Below are 21,519 nucleotides of genomic sequence, written 5' to 3' on the forward strand. Positions count from 1 at the left end.
ATGAACCTTGAAAACATGTGAAAGAAGCCAGATATAAAAGGTCATACTTTGTATGATTCCACTTATATGAAGTGTCCAAAATAGGCAATAGGCAAATCTATAGACACAGAAAGTGTAATAACTAGTTGCCAGATGGAGATAAGGGGAATTGGTAATGATTGCTAATGATATGGGTTTCTTGTTTGGGATGATGGATATGTTCTGGAATTAGACAGTGTTACTAGCTGTACAATCTTGTGAATAAACTAAAAACCACTGAATTGTATACTTTGGAGTGGTTAAAATGGTGAATTTTACCTCAATTTAAAAAATCAACCTAATTAAAAAAAAAGAATAAATGACATTTGTTATACTGGGTAAAGAATCTACAATTTTGGGGAGTTCCTGTCGTGGCGCAGTGGTTAACGAATCCGACTAGGAACCATAAGGTTGCGGGTACGGTCCCTGCCCTTGCTCAGTGGGTTAACAATCCGGCGTTGCCGTGAGCTGTGGTGTAGGCTGCAGTTGCGGCTCGGATCCTGCCTTGCTGTGGCTCTGGCATAGGCCGGTGGCTACAGCTCCTATTCAACCCCTAGCCTGGGAACCTCCACATGCCGTAGAAGCGGCCCAAGAAATAGCAAAAAGACAAAAAAAAAAAAAAAATCTACAATTTTGATAAGCAGTGGTTAAGACAAAAGACACCATGGAGTTCTCCTGTGGTGCAGTGGGATAAGGATCCAGCACTGTCACTACAGCAGCTTAGGCCACTGCTATGGCACTGGTCTTGATACCAGGCCATTGCTGTGGCACTGGTTTGATACATGCTGAGGAAATGGCCAAAAAAAAAAAAAAACCATGGTGAGCATCTTTAAAAAATATACTTAATATAAAATTGATCATTTTAACCATTTTTAAGTACTTCTGTGGCATTAAGTATATTCACATCATTGTGCAATCATCCTCACCAACCATCTCCAGAACTACTGCAAAACTGAAACTCTACCCATTAAATAAGAACTTCTTACTTCCCCTTTCCTCTAGTCCTGGCAACCACTATTCCACTTTCAGTATCTATGAATTTGACTAGATAATTTCATGTAAGTGGAATCATACAGTATTTGTCCTTTTGTGACTGTCTTATTCACCTACCATAGTATCTTCAAGTTTCATCCATGTTGTAGCATGTGTCAGAACCTCCTTCCTTTTAAAGGATGAATAATATTCCACTTACATATGTACCATATTTTCTTTACCCATTCATCCATCAATGGACACTTTGATTTCTTCTACCTTGTGGCTATTATGAATTATGCTGTTAATAAAAATGGGCGTACAAGTACTTTTTGTGTCCCTGCTTTTTTAAAAAAATAAAAAAATAGTTGTGATCTCTTTCTGAAGGGAAACTTTGAAATGAAACTTTTTGGAAAATACACACATCTTTTGCATTAGCTTACAGACTAAAAACTTATCTTAGTTGCAAATTGCCCAAAGGAGAACCCAAAGATCAGTGTTACTATTTGCTTGAAAGAAACACAAAAGACATAAAAATATCCATCGCAAATTTATTATGCATTAGGAAGCTTAACTTAAAAACCAACAGCATAGTAAAAAGATATGTTATCTTTGTTCATGGCAGAACAGGTTTCAAAATATATTTTCTTTTAAATGTATTCAGTCAGTACACAATCCTTTATAAAAGTTGTATATATTTTTTCTGTCAATACCTTCATTACATTTATAAATACAAGATTTACACAGCACCCCGTCAAAAAAATTAAAACTTCTTACGAATATCTACATATATTTCTTATCTATAAAACTTCCAAAGGAGTGCTTTGTTAAAGATGGGCCCTAGTTAATGGTCCACTTACTGGTACAGCAAAATACATATAAATCTGTAAAGTTTTCTTTGTCCATAAAACATCTCAAAAAATTAGCAAGACACTTATTGTGACACTGAGCTTCTTAAACCATCATATTTTAGAAAGGAATTTACTGTGCATATTCCCATGAGATCCAAAAGGCAGATAAACAGATGAAAATAAAGACTGACTGAAAACAAGTGCCTACATAGAGTAGTTAAGGCAGGGGTGTGACGGATGAGAAACACTGAAAAGTGGGACACAGGAGACATGTGTGGGAGCAAAGAGTAATAATGCATCACATGAGTCTAAACATGTCTATAAACTCGACTGGTATCCAGGTACTAACTCTCATCCTCATCCTCACTCAGGAATGTTAACATTGTAGAAAACTTTCTTAAAAGCACTCTCCAATTTCTATGTTGCCACCGGAATGCTTGATGTGTTTAAATCACCTTGGATCGACCAAGACAATCGGTCCAGGAATCTGAGGTGCTTGTTCTTCATGATTTAAATTTATTAAAAAAAAAAAACAACTTCCCTTCATCTGGTAAAGGTAATCACTGATCATACTATCACTGTTCAGAGGTGTATATGCTGAAGTTCATTCTAACCAAGAAGAGGAAGTAGAGAGAGAAGGAAAGGAGAGTAAGACTAGATTTCTGCCTGACCTTTGAACAAAGACAGTAGATCCCTGATACTGAGTGGCTCTTGGAGCAACCACTCATAAACATCCATGGGCTAAATGGGTACAGGTCAGAGAAACAGGAAGGAAGAAAATATGAGATTCTGTATCTCAAATTTTGTCAGAGATGGGAGTTGCACTACAATCCTTTCTCCTGAAGAGGACATGGTCACTCTCATTCTGAAAGTTACTAAAGGAAAGCTATCCTTTCTACTATAGATGATTTTTTCTTTTTTTCTTTTTATTTGGCCACACCCAGATCCTGAACCTGCTGAGCCACAAGGGAACTCCCAGGAATGATTTCTACTTGAGTTTCAAAGTATGGACTCCAGATAACTTTGAGGGTTGCATATTATTTTCAGAAAAGTATTTCAAATCTTAACTTGCCCTAATGTATCAACAAAAGAAAAAGAATGACAGAAAAGGAAGAGGAAGAGGAGGGAGACAAAGGGATAGGGGTGGTTCCTTCTCAAGCTAGATCCTGGAGGATGTTACTAGTATCTCCCTTCCAGCACCTTAAAGTCTCCATGTGGTGTGGCTTCTCCGTGGCTCTCAGAGATGGCGTCTACAGAATCCCTCTTTCTGCAAAGATTCCCAGGCTCCTCGAGGGAAGAGAGCTCCCAAATGCTGCTGTCCTGCAGCAGTGGCTCAATGTCCTCGTTATTGCCCCGTTCTGGAGTGTTGGTCAGGCAGCCGCTGATGCTGTTGCTATGTTTTTGAGTTCCATTGCCTTTACTGTATTCAGGGATGAATAAGGCAACCAGAAAAGACATAAGAACTATACATGCCCCAAATAAAAACGGTGGGCCTGGGATGACAGCTCCCTGATAGGTGTGGGAAATAAAGATGAAGAATTTGGTTAGTCTTTCAACCCCAAATTCATCCTGGATGACCCCCTCAAAAAAACACACCACCAGAAAGCAAATTATTTTCTCATAAGCACATGTTTCAATAAATGTTATGGCAAACTCTAACAAAGCCTGGTGTCTGGAATATGATGGAGGGCTAATCACTGCTTTGTGCACCACAAACAGCTTAAATAAACCTGTAAGCAATAGCTATTTAGTCCCATCCTCTGACCTGAGATGGTGGATTCTGCACATGAACATTAATTACAGTTTTGTACAGAATTCTATGTCAAATCTAGCTGGGAAGGAGCAAAGTAATAACAAACAGTAGAAAAAGCACTCAAGCTCAATTTCTAACTGGAATTTTAGGGCATTTCCTCTTTTATTTAGCCTGGGCTTTATCAGAGGACAGCATTTTGATGAGTATTATGTAGATAGAAAGAGAATCTGAACAAAGATAAAACAAATCTTTTCCATAGGATATTAAATCACTGAAATGATCCCTCCCTAATCCCAGGAATTGATAAACACAGCACTTACTACTGTCAAATACATAGTACTATTAAAAAAATAAAAACACTTTCCAAATTTAAGGTCAGAAGATTTTGCTACAATCAGACACAATCATTATAAAACTAGACTTATTACCAAATTACCTGCAGGGCAGCATTGTTAGAATTCAATTCTGGTTCCAACTCAGTCAGTTCCACGTGGAACATGTAGAAAATGAAGCCATACAGGGCCGGCCCTAGGCCATTACACAGTCCTCTTATTCCAGTTATGATCCCCTGGGCAACTCCTATGTCAGGACAAAGAAAAAGCAGCCAGTCTTCTCAGAGATGCATCTCAAGATTGGAGACTTAGCAGTACTTTCTTACAAACTATAAAATACTAAGTCAACTGGACTGAGTAGTCTGGGCTGAGGAAAAGAGATTATAGGGACTTCACCCACCATATTTTCATTTACTGCACAAAGACCTCACCGCTTGTCTTAAGATCTACCTGAAATTCCTTTGGGGTTGAATTCCCTAACAGCAGATCTTCCTATAAACAGGGAATAATGAAATAAAAAAATTTAATATTCCCCAGTTATAGGCAATTTCCACCTTTCAGTGGATTGAGATGTTCCTCTTCTACTCATTTAGTGGTGTTTTTACGATAAAAATCTGCTCTTTTCCTCCTGTATCCCTGACCGTGTGTGAGTCCACAGAGATCCTGATGCTGTGTGCTCCTAACACCTCCAGACAGGTTTCTCACAGTGACCTCCATATTCCAGGTCTATCTCCCTGAACATCTGTACTGAAAAATCCCAGAAGTGCCAATTTCTATCTCTGGTTTCTAAAGTGGAAGGTAAAAAATTAGCTTGAACTGTATGAGATGGATGTTTCTATATGTCAAAAAAGGTCAAATATAGTTCAACCTAACAAAGGGTGTTCTAATAAGTTTATATGCTGACATTTAGACACACCTGTGTTACCACACAAAAAGAGAAAAAAAGTCAAGGAACATTCATGCCAAGAGACAGAGGAGTGTCTCTTAGACACCAAGGTATGCCCATCCACCACAGACAGCTCACGCCTTCACTTCAATCATGACACCTCCCCAAGGATGCACACAGCCAGCCAGCTGAGTTACCATAAGGAGTGACACAGAATTTGTTGTCTCCAAATGATATGATTTAAAAGTGGGATATGAATAAGACAGCTAATTTCCGATGTGGAAAAATGGGTGCAATGAATAAAACCATCTTTTCCAATCTAGTTTTTTACTGAAACTTTTTAAACGTCTCTAAGGTATTAAAATTTTTCTCCTCTAAAATTCACTACTTCCTGACTACAATCAGGAGAGCCACCAAGTGATGGAGAAGGAAAAGGATTAATTCTGGCAGTAGAAACTGCCTGACAAGGAAGACAAAGGCATAGACAGATCAAGTAAGAGCCCAGACAGTAGAGTGCTACTCCCTCCTCCACAGTCATCTTTTTTTTTTTTGGCCGCACCTGAGGCATTCAGAAGTTCCTGGGCCAGAGATCGAACCCGAGCCACAGGAGTAAACAGAGCCCATGGCAGTGACAACACCAGATCCTTAACCCACTAGGCCACCAGGGAACTACTAGTCATCTCAATTTTGTCTCTCACTCGGCATGCAATTATTAAGAACTACAGAGATTTGTTTTCTCATTGTCCTCTCAAGGAATCATTTTCTAAATTGAGTAATGGATTTTGAGTGATTCCAAATTAAAGAAATTTTAGTGATTAAAGAACTCATTGCTTTAGTCTATCATTATTTAATAGACGTGTTAAAGTATGATCATAGTCTAGTAAATTCTGATGGTAATACATAAAAGAGGAGTCAAAACTGAAAAGACAAAATGGATAGTTGTGTTTCTAATTCTTAGTTTTCTGACCTGATGATTCCAGATTTTAAAAATAAAGTGTAAGATCGAAGCCGGAAGGAAAATAGAATTTTCCCATCTGCCAAAGTACAAAGGTACAATTGTTGAGCAGGGACATGTGGCTGTAACCTCTTGCTCTGCTGATGTGGACAGAGGCTCAGAGTTGCTCATGCTTCTGCTGAAGGAGGAAAACAGTGAGTGGGACTATGACCTCACCTTGCTGGTCTGACTCTGCATTCCCAGAGACAAGGGCACTGACAGCTGGAAATGTAATGCTCGACATCGCAGCTACGGTCCCAGCTGCCCACATCATCCTGCAAGGACAGAAAAGGCTGTTATCAGGGGGTAGGCCAGCCCCAGTTGAGCTTGCTATTCAGAGTACAAGTAATTGCAAAAGCACAAAATGCTCTTATTCTCTTGTGTTAAGTTATATTAATCTTTTTCCTCTCTAAAAATGGTTTTTGTTTTTTTTTTAACCTGGAAGGTTATACATCACACATTGTTGATACTGATTACTTTATGGGCTGGGAAAATTTCACTTATTTTATCTCTGCCAACATGTGTTCCTTCTCCCTGGTTTCCCTATTACCATCTTTTTTTTTTTTTTGTCTTTTGTCTTTTTAGGGCCGCATGCACCTATGACATATGGAGGCTCCCAGGCTAGGGGTCCAATTGGAGCTACAGCTGCCGGCCTACGCCACAGCCACAGCAATGCCAGATCTGAGCCACGTCTGCAATCTACACCACAGCTCACAGCAATGCCAGATCCTTAACCCACTGAGCAAGGCCAGGGAATCAAACCCACAACCTCATGGTTCCTAGCCAGATTTGTTAACCACTGAGCCACGATGAGAACGCCTCTTCTTCTTCCTTTTAGGATTGCTTGTTTCTATACCACATTTCCCCCACCCATTTTCCATTCTTTTCTTTGTACTTCTCAAAAGCTCACTTCCATACGGACCCTGAGCTGCTCAGTTTGCTACCTCCCAACAACGTGCTACATGCCACCAACATAAAAAAACAGAGACCTGAAATTCAGGATGAGCACTGTAGACTTCCAAGCCTGCTTGCTGTAAACCTTTATTCTTTTCTCAACAAAAGGAACCTACATGTGTGTCAGTATTAAGTCTGAGTGTGAGGAAAGTGAGGCCCCAACTGGACTTAAAACCTGCTTGGCCAGACTGTCTCAGGAATGACATGCACCTCCTTACTTAAAAGGGAAAACCCTTAGAAGTTCCCACCGTGGTTCAGCAGAAACAAATCCAACTAGTATCCATGAAGACGTGGGTTCAACCCCTGGCAATGCTACATCTGTGGTGTAGGTCGAAGACACAGCTCGCATCTGGCATGGCTGTGGCTATGGCGTAGGCTGGCAGCTGCAACTCTGATTTGACCCCTAGTCTGGGAACTTCCATATGCTGTGGATGTGGTCCTAAAAAGAAAAAAAAAAAAAAAAACGTTAGGAGTAATAACTGCCTCAGGGTACACAAGATCTTGGAAGGGATCTTGGTGTTCATCTAACTCATATGCTTTATATTATAAAGGTTATGTCACTGTCCAAAGTCACTAACTACAGCAGTAAACCCTGCCATAACCATTTTTCCTTATTTTCTTTTTTTTTTTTGACTATATGTGATGTCTCTAAAAACTGACAAATGTGTTCAAAAATTAAACATAAAACTTTCTTGTAGAATCAGAGAAAGAGATATATACATTTAGTTCAGTAACAATTCAGGAGTTCCTGTTGTGGCTCAGTGGGTTAAGGACCTGACACTGTCTGTGAGGATGCAGATCATACCTGGCCTGGCTCAGGGGGTTAAGGATCCAGCATTGCTACAAGCTGTGACATAGTCTGCAGATGTGGCTCAGATCTGGTGTTACCATGGCTGTGGCGTAGGCCTCAGCTGCAGCTCCAACTGACACCTAGCCTGGGAACATCCATGTGCCACAGGTGAGGAAGGAAAGGGAAAGGGAGAGAACGGAGAGGGAAAGAGAAACAGAAAGAGAAACAGAGAGGGAAAGGGAAACAGAAAGGGAGAGGGAGATGGAGAGAGAGAGGGAAAGGGAAACAGAAACAGAGAGGGGAAGGGAAACAGAAAGGGAGAGGGAGATGGAGAGAGAGAGGGAAATGGAGAGGAGAAAGGGAAACAGAAAGGGAAACCAAGAGGGGAAGGAGGGGGGAGGAGAAAAAAGAAAGAAGAGAGGAGAAAGGAGGGGAAAGGGGGAAGGAACAATTCACTGAAAGCCTGCTAGGATGAAGGCAATCTTTCCAAATAATTTTGAATTACATAGCTTTACCCTCCCCCAAAATTAAGTCAAAACAGTTTTTGAAATGCTGAACACCCTAGACCAGTAAACAAACTCCTGCTTCCTTTGCATCACACTCAACTTACTCAAGCTCCTTTAAAAGATACATCTATTCATGAGGCTTCATGGGAGTCTACGCATGAGAATTCCTGGCAGAGGCTTACCATGCCTGAGATCCAAAACCATACCAGGCTAACTGGAACATCTGGAAGCCCAAACCAAGGAGGACAGTGTTCTTCTTCCCTAATGATTTCATCAAGATGCTAAGAAAGACTGTCTGCAAAGCAAAGGGGATAATGCTGAGAAATCATGTGAACACAGAGATTTGATGCTAGGTCTGTGGGGGAAGCCCATTAATGGTAACCAAGAACTTCTAAGGGCAGACTTCCTGACCTGAGACCTTGGAGACCACGCAAGAAGCTCTAAAGAGGCTTCCTGGACTGACCGGGGCTCAGGGCCTTCGGTCTCCTCTCCATAAACCCGTCTATCTGGTGCTTAGAACTTCCCAAAAGGTCACCACGGGCAATGGTTATTTGTTGACTGAGAAGAGGATGTTTCAGTCTCTTCGGAGAAATGCCAATCACTCAACCACCAGTGAAGAGCAAAGCCCTGCTGAACATTTACAGAACATGTGGGCTTTTGCTGGGGGTTAAGTTTCACAAAGTTAGATTGATAGAAATGGGATTTAAACAAATAGTGTGAAAAGGCATAGGATAAAAGATGAATCTGGGCTAACTGATTAAGTTAATCAGAGTTAATATGAAAAAATAAAACAAAATCCTAAGCAACTTGAAAATTTAACATAATTTATATTTGCTAATACAGTTTTTAAAAAAATAAAAGGCCTTTGCCTTGATGCATTCCTATAAGTCAATTCTGAACATTTGGGCAATTCTGCAGCCTCATTTCTCAAGAGAGCTATTACAGAAGAGTGTGCCACTTGGCCTACCATGCTTTAAAGCCTCATGTAGCTATTTTAGGGAAATAGCCTGTAGGCAGTCCCATATAATACAGTGTTCATACATATAACACGGAATGCCCCTAAGCACATCAACGAATTAATTTAAAGCTCATAGGCCCTCCCTGTTTTTTGTGGTCCTATATTTATAATAAATGGGGAAATGTTTAATAAATAACCCTTTATTCACTACATATACCCTAATGCACTGATTTCCCACATTTCTTCAGCCCTGGAGATAGCCAGAACTTGAACAGTTACGAATTTTCATTTCTGCTTTTCATTTCACTATTTATCAAAATTAAAATAACATCAAAACATTCTTCTGGTTAATTCTGCAATACTAGAGTTACATTCTGGTTGGTGGTTGTAAAAGCTAATATTTATTTGCTCAAATGACACCTTCAAGACAATAATAGGTATTCTAAAAAGTGTTGAAAAATTGTATTAAACTTCTCCTAAATCACAACCTCAAGAGTCTATTAAAAATGGAATTCTTCTATGGACTGTACCCATGTCAGTTTACTCGATTTAATATTTATACTACAGCTACACATTTTATCACGGCAGGAAAGGAGAAGGATTGAGACAGAGTTTCAGGAGCTCTCCACAAATACTTCTTTGCAGCTTCCTGTGAATTTACAGTTATTTCAGATTAAAAATGTTTAAAAAGGGGATCGGTAAGATAACACTCACCTGAGCCACAATAGACAGAATTCCTACCATAGCTATGAATGCTGTAATTTTGACAGATCCAAAACCTATGACCTGTGGAAATGAAAACACTTTGTGATATACTTATTATAAAAATAATAAAAAATATTATATTCTATAAAGCTATAGAATAAAACAGTTGAAAAAAGTTCATAAAATCTTGACAATGGCAATTTAGGCAATTTAACCAGTAATTAAAATCTGTTATAAGAAATCATTACAAACAAGAACAATTTAACAAATATTAAGAAAATATTTTATATTATAGGACTACCTGTTATTTTCATATTCATCCCCATCCCCACCTCACCAAGAGACAAAATAATGTCATCAAACATTAAGAGAACATGAAGCAAATGATTTTTGGTGTTGCCAACACAGAATATGCTCCCTGGCAAAGTCAGTGACTCTCAACTATGGCTGCACATTAAAATCACATGGGCAGGAGTTCCCGTCATGGCACAGTGGTTAACGAATCCGACTAGGGACCATGAGGATGCGGGTTCGGTCCCTGCCCTTGCTCAGTGGGTTAACGATCCGGCATTGCCGTGAGCTGTGGTGTAGGTCGCAGACATGGCTCGGATCCCGCGTTGCTGTGGCTCTGGTGTAGGCCGGTGGCTACAGCTCCGATTGGACCCCTAGCTTGGGAATCTCCATATGCCGCAGGAGCGGCCCAAGAAATAGCAAAAAGACAAAAAAAAAAAAATCACATGGGCAACAGAGAAGGGAAGAGGAGAGGGGAGAAATGGGATGGTGGAACCCACTTGAGACCAATTAAATTGGACTCTCTGGGCACAGACACAGGTATGTTTTTAAAAGCTTCCACAGTGATTCTAATGAGCAGCCAAAGTGAAAAGTTAGCTGGCAATTATTTCTAGGTCTCTTAACCTTAAGAGTAACTCTGAAATGCCTACAACATTTAAGTTTTAAATATCAAGGGTTTTTTTGTGTTTTTTTTGTGTGTTTTTTGTCTTTTTGCTATTTCTTAGGCCGCTCCCACAGCATATGGAGATTCCCAGGCTAGGGGTCGAATCGGAGCTGTAGCCGCCGGCCTACGCCAGAGCCACAGCAACGCCAGATCCTTAACCCACTGAGCAAGGCCAGGGACCATACCCGCAACCTCAAGGTTCCTAGTCGGATTCACTAACCACTGAGCCATGACAGGAACTCCTAAATATCAAGTTTTTAAAGTCAGTCTGCCCTCAAATGAAATTCCATAGAATTCAGGGAAAGAAACTTTAAAAATTATTATACACATTCGTCACATTTCATAAATGGCTGTCTTGCTTCAAGTCACAGTTGGCTAAAAAAAATAGTTAGGGGTACAACCTCTAGATCCCAAACCAATATTGCTGACATTAACAATGTTCTATTACTAATTTGTAAATATATACTTAAAATGGTCTTACTGAGGAGGAATTCCTGTCGTGGCTCAGTGGTTAACAATCCGACTAGGAACCGTGAGGTTGAGGGTTCGATCCCTGGCCTTGCTCAGTGGGTTAAGGATCTGGCATTGCCGTGAGCTGTGGTGTGGGTTGCAGACGTGGCTTGGATCCCATGTTGCTGTGGCTCTGGCATACGCCGGTGGCTACAGCTCTGATTCGACCCCTAGCCTGGGAACCTCCATATGCTGCAGGAGTGGCCCTAGAAAAGGCAAAAAGACCAAAATAAAACAAAATAAAATAGTCTTACTGAGACAGAATTAAAATACCAAACAATTGACCCATTATAAGTGTACAAATGAATGGTTTTAGTACATGCAGAGTTGGGCAATCATCGCCATGAAAAACTTCAGAAGATGTCACTCCTCCTCAAAGAAACATGACCCCCCCGTAGGAGTCCACTTCCCCCAGCCCCACTTTTTCCTTGGGCTTTCCCATTTTTCGCCACCCAGCAAGTAATCTACTTTCTGTCTCTACAGATTCATTTATTCTGAGCATTTCATACAAATGGAATCATACCATATTTGGTCCTGGATTCTTTCACTTAGCATAATGTTTTCAAAGTTCACCCATGTGGTAGCGTGTATCAGTGCTTATTGCTTTTTACTGACAAATAACAACATTCCATTGTATAGACAGATCACAACAAATGGATCACATTCGTTGATCTGCTTCATCAATGCATACGGGTTATTTCTACTTTTTGGTTATTAAGAATAATAACTGGTATAGGAGTGTCTGGATAGATGCTTTCAACTCTCTTGGCTATGTGCCTAGGAGGAGACCTGCCGGGAACCCTATGTTGAACACCTTGCGGAACCAGCAGACTCTTTTCCACACTAGCTACCCCAGTTCCCCATTTTACCAGCTTGAAGGAGGAGTCGCATTTCTCCATATCCTTGTCTGTCATTTTGATTACAGACATTTTAGCAGGTCTGAAGTGAAGCATTATTGTTTTCATTTGCATTTCTTTAATGGCTAAAGATACTAAGCATCTTTTCGTGTGCTTATTGGCCACTTGTATATCGTACTTGGAAAACTATGTGTTCAAAATCCTTTGCCTATTTTTTCAGTTGGGTTATTTATCTTTTTATTGTTGAGTAAGGTTCTACATATGCACTGGATACAAGTTCCTTATCAGATACATGCTTTACAAATAAATACAATTTTAGCAAATACATGTGTGTGTTAATTACGTGCAAGCTCTAAAAAGCAAGCACAAACATAAAATAATAGAATGATTCTGACTTGCAACTGCTGCTGGTGGTGACATAAGCATATGTGTATGTAAAAAGGGTAACGAAATTCAGTTGTTTATAATACTTGTGAAGGAATGAGACATGTGTTTTCACTTTCTTCCTTGGGTTTTCCCATTTTCCCTACATTATTTCTTGCATGTAGTTTAATGTATAATTTAACTATAAATGCATATGTAAGTTTCTATATTAAGCACACTATCTCAGCACTCTTCCTTCTAAATTTCCAGCATCCACCCACCATACATGAGCAAAATAAAAACAGAACTGCTTGAAAAAAGTTTTACAGGCATGTAAATATTACAGGCGCATGCTCTCAGGAAAACTGTGAGAATGGCCAATTAACAAATTTTATTTAATAAACCTTTAGGAGAAAAACTTCCGGTGAAATCAGTAAGAGACTAAGGCAGGACTGCAATGGAAGGTAACTCAAGTTACTCAATGGTAAGTTGAGGACACAGAGGGTTTTTTTTTTGTCTTTTTTTGCTATTTCTTGGGCCGCTCCCGCAGCATATGGAGGTTCCCAGGCTAGGGGTCGAATCGGAGCTGTAGCCACCGGCCTACGCCAGAGCCACAGCAACTCGGGAGCCACAGCAACTCGGGATCCGAGCCGCGTCTGCAACCTACACCACAGCTCACGGCAATGCTGGATCGTTAACCCACTGAGCAAGGGCAGGGACCGAACCCGCAACCTCATGGTTCCTAGTCGGATTCGTTAACCACTGCGCCACGACGGGAATTCCCAAGGACACAGTTTTTCAAGGCTTTAACCCACCATGTCCTCCTTTATCTAGCAAAGCAATAAAGCTTTTCTTTTCTCCTTTACCACCTGCCCCTCCCCCCAAAAAAAATTTTCCTTAGGTCAATTGCCTTTTGAAGGGAGATTATAAATTTTTAAAGAAAAAAAAAAAAATCAGAAGAGAGAAAAGAGTATTTCGATTATTGTTTGTGGACCACCTTGAAGTCTACCTCTGATTTTCTCCAAGTTCAAAAGCTACTAGGCACCCACTACTTACCTGCCTGAGATAGAGAAAAAAACTTGAATACTGTCCAGCTTCAGGAAGGTATGAAAGAAAAACGGTGATGCAGATTAGTAAGACAGTAGAATCTTTTCCAACTTTCTTCAGTGACTAGGAATAAGCAAAAAGAGAAACATATAAAAAGCAAATACATACTAATGTCACTGATATTCTAGGGTGTTGGCTCCATTGTTTTGCTCTATTAAGGTCGATAACAAAAGATGAATGGAATATAAAAGCCACTAAACTTTAACATTAAATCCACCACCATCTCTCTAAGGAGCTTACAAGTCCTAATTTCAGAGGTATATGTTTCAAATATTTACAGCTTTCTCTTTATCTTTTTTTTTTTTTTTTTGTCTTTCTAGGGCCGTGCTCACAGCATATAGAGGTTCCCAGGCTAGGGGCCCAATTGGAGCCCTGGCTGCCAGCCTACACCAGAGCCACAGAAACGCAGGATTGGAGCCACATCTTTGACCTACACCACAGCTCTCGGCAACGCCGAATCCTTAACCCACTGAGGGAGGCCAGGGATCGAACCGGTGTCCTCATGGATGCTAGTTGGGTTCGTTAACCCCTGAGCCACAACGCAACTCCCTCTTTCTCTTTCAAAAACACCTGTTCATCTTTGTGAGCAATACTGGTTCACATTCTGAAAGAGACCTAGAACATCCTATGAGCAGACTGCCCTGGAATCTTCTAAGAAAATCTCACCTCTCATTCATAATAAACTCCTTTCTGCTACCCCATAATACAACTCCTTTAAAATCATAAACATGGAGTTCCCGTCGGGGCTCAGCAGTTATCGAATCGGACTAGAAGCCATGAGGACATGAGTTCAATTCCTGGCCTTGCTCAGTGGGTTAAGGATCCAAATTGCTGTGAGCTGTGGTGTAGGTTGCAGATGCGGCTCAGATCCCAGTTGCTGTGGCTCTGCTGTAGGCTGGAGGCTAGAGCTCCGACTGGATCTCTAGCCTGGGAACCTCCGTATGCCACAGGTGCAGCCCTAAAAGGACAAAAAGATGGGGGGGTTGGGGGGGAGCCATAAACAGTACAGGGTTTTCATTACATGGAGTAAATATACTCTATCCTTTAAAATGTTAATATTAAATTTGCCAATAAAATTGGTAGGCAAATAAATATGTTCCAGCCACGGAGTCAGTGACAAGATTCTCTGACAAGTAAACAACTTTTTGAATGTTACAATCTTGTCCAAAATCCTTACATTCTCTCTACACAGGATGCCTGAATAAACCAAAAGGTACATCAAAGGTTGTCTATGGAGTACAAAGTGCTGCAGTGCATTCTAAGTCATCCCTGTAACCTTCAAATAATTAAACAAAAGCAGCTCAAGTCTATTGGGACCTTGCTATACCCCAGATACTAGACTAGCTAATTTCCAAACATTCACTACAATCTTCCTAACAGCCCTGAAAAGTAAGCCCAAATAGTTCCACTTCATAGAAGAGTGTGTAGCCTGACCGACCACTACATGACAAGAAGGTGGCAGATCTGACCAGGTCCACTCCTGGTTTCCTCTCTACACAGGGACACAAATAGAATGAGGGTCCTCAGGTCATACACTGAGGGAGTTTTTTAGAAAAAGTTTCTCATGGTTAGTTTTCTTATTATTAGTAGTATTATTTTTGTCTTTTTGCCTTTTCTAGGGTCGCTCCCTCAGCATATGGAGGTTCCCAGGCTAGGGGTCGAATCAGAGCTGTAGCTGCCGGCCTACGCCAGAGCCACAGCAACACAGGATCCAGGCTGTATCTGCAACCTACACCACAGCTCAAGGCAACACCAGATCCTTAACCCACTGAGCAAAGCCAGGGATCGAACCTGCAACCTCATGGTTCCTAGTTGGATTTGTTAACCACTGAGCCAAGCCAGGGATCGAACCTGCAACCTCATGGTTCCTAGTTGGATTTGTTAACCACTGAGCCACAACGGGGAACTCCGAGTTAGTTTTCTTATATGTATTTTTCCTAAAAGATAAGCTTAAGGTCTAAAAAGCAAAAATTAAATCTCTGGTTATTTTTTCCTGCACATATATTCCTCAAGAACACTTTCAAAGCAGATAAAGTAGGAGAAGGGAAGAGAAGATTCTTCTCAGTACTTTTTCTAGTTGTTAATGGGATTCCCCCCAGGCTGAAAAACAAAATTACAGAAAACAAGGAATCCATTCAATCTGCAAAAGACAAGTTCAAAGCTTCTGTTCGAAGTGGGTGTACATTAACAACTTAGAAAATAACTACCTCAGTCAGTCCACATGCATTTAACCTTTGTGAATTTAAGTAAATGAAAACAAATACTTCAAATGGCCACCTTCATTTGTTTAAAAATGATGAAAAGATGCGAAAAGAAAAAATCTTCCTTCCCAAGCCCTCATCAGGGATTAACTGGACATTTCTGGTCTCTTCCCTTGTGATAACCACATGCTTGACTTAAGAATATCAATTCTGGGGAGTTCCCATCGTGGCCAGTGGTTAACGAATCCGACTAGGAACCATGAGGTTGCGGGTTGGTCCCTGCCCTTGCTCAGTGGGTTAACGATCCGGCATTGCCGTGAGCTGTGGTGTAGGTTGCAGATGCGGCTCAGATCCTGCGTTGCTGTGGCTCTGGCGTAGGCCGGTGGCTACAGCTCCGATTCGACCCCTAGCCTGGGAACCTCCATATGCCTTGGGATCGGCCCAAGAAATAGCAAAAAGACAAAAAAAAAAAAAGAATATCAATTCTGTACATTCTTGGTACACAGTCTGCCTCAGTCCCTTACTTGCAATTAAACTTTTTTTATTTTTTACTGGAGGCAAAAAAAAAAAGATCAACAAATGGTAGGATGTTTGAGGCTGCAGAAATGTTCTTTTATTTGCATGGCTTAGAAACATATTTAGGAAAGTATATGTTTTCATGTTTGTATTTACCGCAAAAGGATCTGCTTGTCTCCAAGAAATGTGCGCTCCCCAGGAGAGAGGTCTCATTTTCTCTGGCAAAGATTCTGGAACAGCCAATAAGATGAAGCAGATGTCCAGAAGAGCCACCACTGTGGCCACCAGCACAACGAGGCTGTCTCCATAACTGGCAGAGAGGTATGCTCCAATGGCTGGGCTGCTGACCAGACTGGCCGCAAATGTAGCTGAGACCTATGGAAAAAGCACACTCTTACCGAGAGTCCCACGGATGTACACCTGCGGCAAAGCACACTCTTGCCAGGATCCCATCTGCTGCAGGTACACACCTACATTACTGTTTTTATCCAGGGTTCCACAGGTGCATACCTACAGCCATCCTTCCCTGGCTTTATAAAGACAAAAGGACTGTGTTGCACACAATTTTTAAGAATGATACAAAATTAAAGTAATTTTAAGGATTTGTTCACAAACTATTAACTAATTGGAGATATTCTAGAAAGCTACCAGAAAAAAATATATATATATATATAATTAGAAATGAAAATTGTAAGACTTTCCACATAAATAAAACATAACACATTTCAAGTCTTCTTTAATTGGAGAATAGAGATGTAAAGAGAAAGGTATGGAAAATTTTTCTGTATGGCTGATGATAAAATCTACAAATTATTGAGGGACTGTGCTTCATTTCGTCTTCCAAAAACATGTTTCACCATTTCATTAGCACTGAGTGGGGGGCAAAATCCATGACGTTCTTTTAAAAAAGCTATAATAAGAAATTCAAAGATTTGTTGAGAGACCCCTCAAAGCTCCCTCTACTAATGCCCACTGAAACAGGTACAGCACTTGGAAAATGAGTTTAATTTCTTCAAGTACGCAATAACTATTACATAGAGTAATAGTGAGAAAATGGAAATTTAGTGGGAAAGTCTGTTATTAAAATATGTATAGTGAAGTTCCCGCTGTGGTGCAATGAGACTGGCGGCATCTTCGGAGTGCTGGGATGCAGATTTGACCCCTGGCCGGGCACAGTGGGTTAAGGATCCAGCATTGCTGCAAATGTGGCTTAGGGCGTGACTGCAGCCTGATCTCTAGCCAGGGAACTCCACATGCCGAGGGGCAGCCAAAAAAAAGTGTACACACACACACACACACACACACACACACGTATATAAAATAGTGAATATTCTGGGAGTTAATTTAACCATGTGGAATATGGTTCCAAATATCAGTAGGGGATAAAGAGCAACAGTGGTTTCCTAATTGTTCTCTTAATGAGTTGCATTACTCTTGAACAACTGATGCTTAATAAATCTTGTTGAGTGAGTAAATAAATAGATTTCTGGATCTACGACCCCATGAAATTCTATGTAAAACGTTGTGTCTTTTTTAAAATAGCCTACTTGCTTAGTTTGTGTATTTATCTAAATCCCTCGATATGACTGCTAAATAAATCTATAGGATGACTTCACTCAGTGCTCCTCTCACTAACTTCCGTCAACATCTCTATGAACAGGCATTACTATAACAGCTATTTTACAGATGAAAACGTAAGCTAGAGACAGAGGACCTAAGTCATGATCACTTTTATACCAGAACTCTCTCTGAAATCTTTGTTTAAATACTACTGCTCAGCACAACAGCTTTATAAGTGGTTTTTCCAGTGAAAAGCAAGGAACAAAAAATCTAATAAAATTGGAGGGAAATGAGTATCTCAATGAGCATTTCATACAGTGTTGAGAAAAGCTGCACAAGTGTGACAAACAGGGCTGCTGGCACCCCTCACCTCTGCTAACCAACCCTTAAGAGCCCATCTTGAACACCCTCTGTTCTTTGAGGCCTTCCTCTCTGCTTCTCCCTGTCCTCCACAACATTCTGGAGATGGCCCTGTTTTAGGACATGGCATAAGAAACATTCAGGGGAGGGGAGGCAGTAGCTGGAGGGTAACTGGGGTCAAAGGAGAAGTTTTTAAACAACCGATGTCTGAGGTCAACAAAGTAAAAACTGCTTTTGTGGAATAGCAGTAACTGATGTATATATATGTCCATCACTGATCCATACAATTACTCATTCAGTCAAGTCAAATGAATGACTATTTACTGTCTTCTAGGAAACGGGATTTAAAAAGAAAGAGTAAGACTCAGAAGAGAAGTAACTTGAGTTTCTGGCATTTAACCCTCTTCCAACCCATTCAACGGCCCAGCCAGATCATCTTTCTTCTTCCACCTTCTTATTATAAACATTTCAAAACACAGGAAAGTTGAGAGAAGAGCACAATGCACAATAAGCCACCCCAAAATGTGCCACTTTGGCATGTGGACTATTTTGAGCTGAAGGTAAATGAAGACTCAAGAAAAGCTTTTTACCATTCCCCTAATAGCCTAGGAGAATTTAGATAGGAATGGGGGTTCCTGTTGTGGCTCAGCAGTAAAGAACCTGACTAGTATCCACGAGGACCTAGGTTCCATCCCTGGCCCCGCTCAGTGGGTGAAGGATGTGGTGTTGCCGTGAGATGTATAGGTCACAAATGCACCTCGGATCCTGCATTGCTGTGGCTGTGGCCAGCAGCTACAGCTCCGATTTGACTCCTAGCCAGAGAACTTCCATGTGCCTCAGGTGTGGCCTTAAAAAGACAAAAAAAAAAAAAAAAAAGAATTTCGATGGGAGGCCTATACTGGGAAGAGAGCAAATACCAAAGATAACTTTTATATCAGAAAGACTTATCTGCATGGCAAACACCTGTTTGCCAGATATTTGCTCTTCACATCTTCCTGTGAATTGTCTTCCTTCCCTTTGAAGCCCGAGACCTCTATTCTCTTTCTTCTTAGCTCAGAGTGATACATAAGCCTCAATTGCCTGACTGCCCTTGAGTCTCTCATGTCTTTGTGGGACTCCATACATATGAAATTAAACTCGTTTTTCTCTTGTTAATCCGTCTGGTGTCAATTTAATCATTATGCTAGCCAAAGAGCCTTAAAGGGAAAATTTTTCCTGTGCAACAACACCCACCTGCCCTAGGTTCACGCACTGAACACATGCTCACGGATGCTCACCTATCATCTTTTCCCCTTGAACCACTTAAGTAGTTCTCAGAGTCATGACACTCTGAGCTAAAGGGCTTCAGCGTGCCATCTCCTACAGGTCTTTCTTCTCCTACATAATCACAACGCCATTATCTAGCCTAAGAAAATTAGAAATGATTATCTAATACTCAATTATCCAAAAAAGGTCTCTTGTAACTTTTGTTAGGCACTCGGCAATTATTTACTGAATTATTTTTCTGCAGTACTAAGTCCCAAATAAGTGCCTAAGTCACACAACCAGCAATACAGTAACAACGGATTAACATGGCTGAGGTTCCATCAGAGCTCCAATTCTAATTAGGTGCACAGAGACTTATGAAGTTAGCACCTGTTTACTGTTTATGGTTCCTCAAGAGATCAGGTAACAAGAAAAAAAAAATCAAATCAACTTTAAAAAAACTTTGCAAGAGTTCCTGCTGTGGCACAGTGGGCTAAGAATTCGATGTTGCTGCAGCTGCAGCATCAGTCACAGCTGCGACTCAGATTCCATCCCTGGCCCAGGAACTTCCATGTGCCAAGGGTACAGGCATTAAAAAAATATATACTTAGCACATTGACAACTCATGCATTCCTGCCAATCTTCCAATATGAAAACCAGAGAATAAACTACTAGCAATTTATATCCTGCTATTTTTAATTTCTCATAAGCCTCCTTTTTATTTCAATTGCTTTAGATTTTCTTTTATCTAAGTCAACATTTAACACTATTTTACATCTCACTTTTCAGTGAATTTTTAGTAGAATGTTCATTATTCCTCTGGTTAAAAAACAGAATCTGGAGTTCCCATTGCAGCTCAGCGGGTTAAGAACCTAACTAGCATCCATGAGGATGCAGGTCCGATCCCTGGCCTTGCTCAGTGGGTTAAGGATCAGGCACTCTTGCAAGCTGTGGCATAGGCTGCAGATGTGGCTTAGATCCACCATTGCTGAGGCTGTGGCATAGGTGGGCAGCTGCAGCTCTGATTCGACCCGTAACCTGGAAACTTCCATATGCCATGGGTGCAGCCCTAAAAAGAAAAAGGAAAAAAGAAAAAAGCATAATCTGTTATCTTACCCATCCATAAGCAGTACTTCGCTCATGCTCCTGAGTAACATCAGCTACATAGGCAAATATCACAGAGAACGTGACTGAGAAGACTCCAGACATGGAAATCATTGCAAAATACCACCTATAAAAAGATTATTTTAAGCATCCATGAGAGATGTAGTATATGTACATTTTTATAACCAAAGACAAAGATATCATGTAAAGATTATAAACCAAAAAATAAATTAAAAAAATACATGTATATTTAAAGAGTATAATTAATAAAATTATAATCATGACAGGGAGGAAATAAAAACATACTAGTTTTCTTAATGCTCAGGTGTTTGTATACGCAGTTTAAAAAAATGAAAGAGTAAGGGTATGCTTGTAAAGTTTTAAAGTTAGCCAGAACAAAAATGAAAACTGTCTAAATTTCTTAGTTTTAGCTAAGAAAAAAGACATACACACAAAAGCAGAAAAGATTTTATTAAAATTAATGTAATTAGACCAAAAATTTCTATCATATTCATTGATACTTAAAAAAAACTAGTTAAAATATGAGCAAACAATCTCAGAGAATAAAAAGTATGGTTTATTCTAGGATATGTTTCAATATCAGAAATCCATTAACATAATTCATTACGGTAACAGATCTAAGGAGAAAATTCAAATGATCTCCATTGATGCAAAAGGCATCCATTAAAATTTGACATTCAGGAGTTCCCTTTGTGGCTCAGCAGTTAACAAACTAGACTAGGATCCAGGAGGATGTGGGTTTGATCCCTGGCCTCACTCAGTGGGTTAAGGATCCGGCATTGCGGTGAGCTGTGGTGCAGGTCACAGACGCAGCTCAGATCTGGCGTTACTGTGGCTGTGGTGTAGGCCAATGGCTGCAGCTCTGATTCGACACCTAGCCACATATGCCACAGGTATGGCCTGAAAAAGGAAAAAAAAAAAAAAAAAAGGAGTTCCCGTCGTGGTGCAGTGGTTAACAAATCCGACTAGGAACCATGAGGTTGCAGGTTCGGTCCCTGCCC

The 21,519-nt window shown here is 40.4% G+C and overlaps 1 protein-coding gene across 1 annotated transcript in view; it reads right to left on the reverse strand.

Moving 5' to 3' along the window:
- Nucleotides 1-1,521: 1,521 nt before the first annotated feature.
- The window catches only part of MFSD14B (major facilitator superfamily domain containing 14B), a 55,084-nt gene continuing 35,086 nt past the window's right edge, over nt 1,522-21,519 (reverse strand). Inside the window, exons 5-12 of the mRNA XM_047754943.1 lie at nt 20,510-20,624; nt 16,385-16,603; nt 13,461-13,574; nt 9,729-9,800; nt 8,239-8,351; nt 5,984-6,081; nt 4,031-4,173; nt 1,522-3,350 (exon numbers count right to left, since the gene is read on the reverse strand). Coding sequence (XP_047610899.1) covers nt 3,021-3,350; nt 4,031-4,173; nt 5,984-6,081; nt 8,239-8,351; nt 9,729-9,800; nt 13,461-13,574; nt 16,385-16,603; nt 20,510-20,624 — 1,204 coding nt within the window. The 3' untranslated portion in view covers nt 1,522-3,020. The remainder of the gene's footprint in view (nt 3,351-4,030; nt 4,174-5,983; nt 6,082-8,238; nt 8,352-9,728; nt 9,801-13,460; nt 13,575-16,384; nt 16,604-20,509; nt 20,625-21,519) is intronic.

This window comes from Phacochoerus africanus, chromosome 12 (assembly GCF_016906955.1).
Source record: "Phacochoerus africanus isolate WHEZ1 chromosome 12, ROS_Pafr_v1, whole genome shotgun sequence".
Lineage (NCBI taxonomy): Eukaryota > Metazoa > Chordata > Mammalia > Artiodactyla > Suidae > Phacochoerus > Phacochoerus africanus.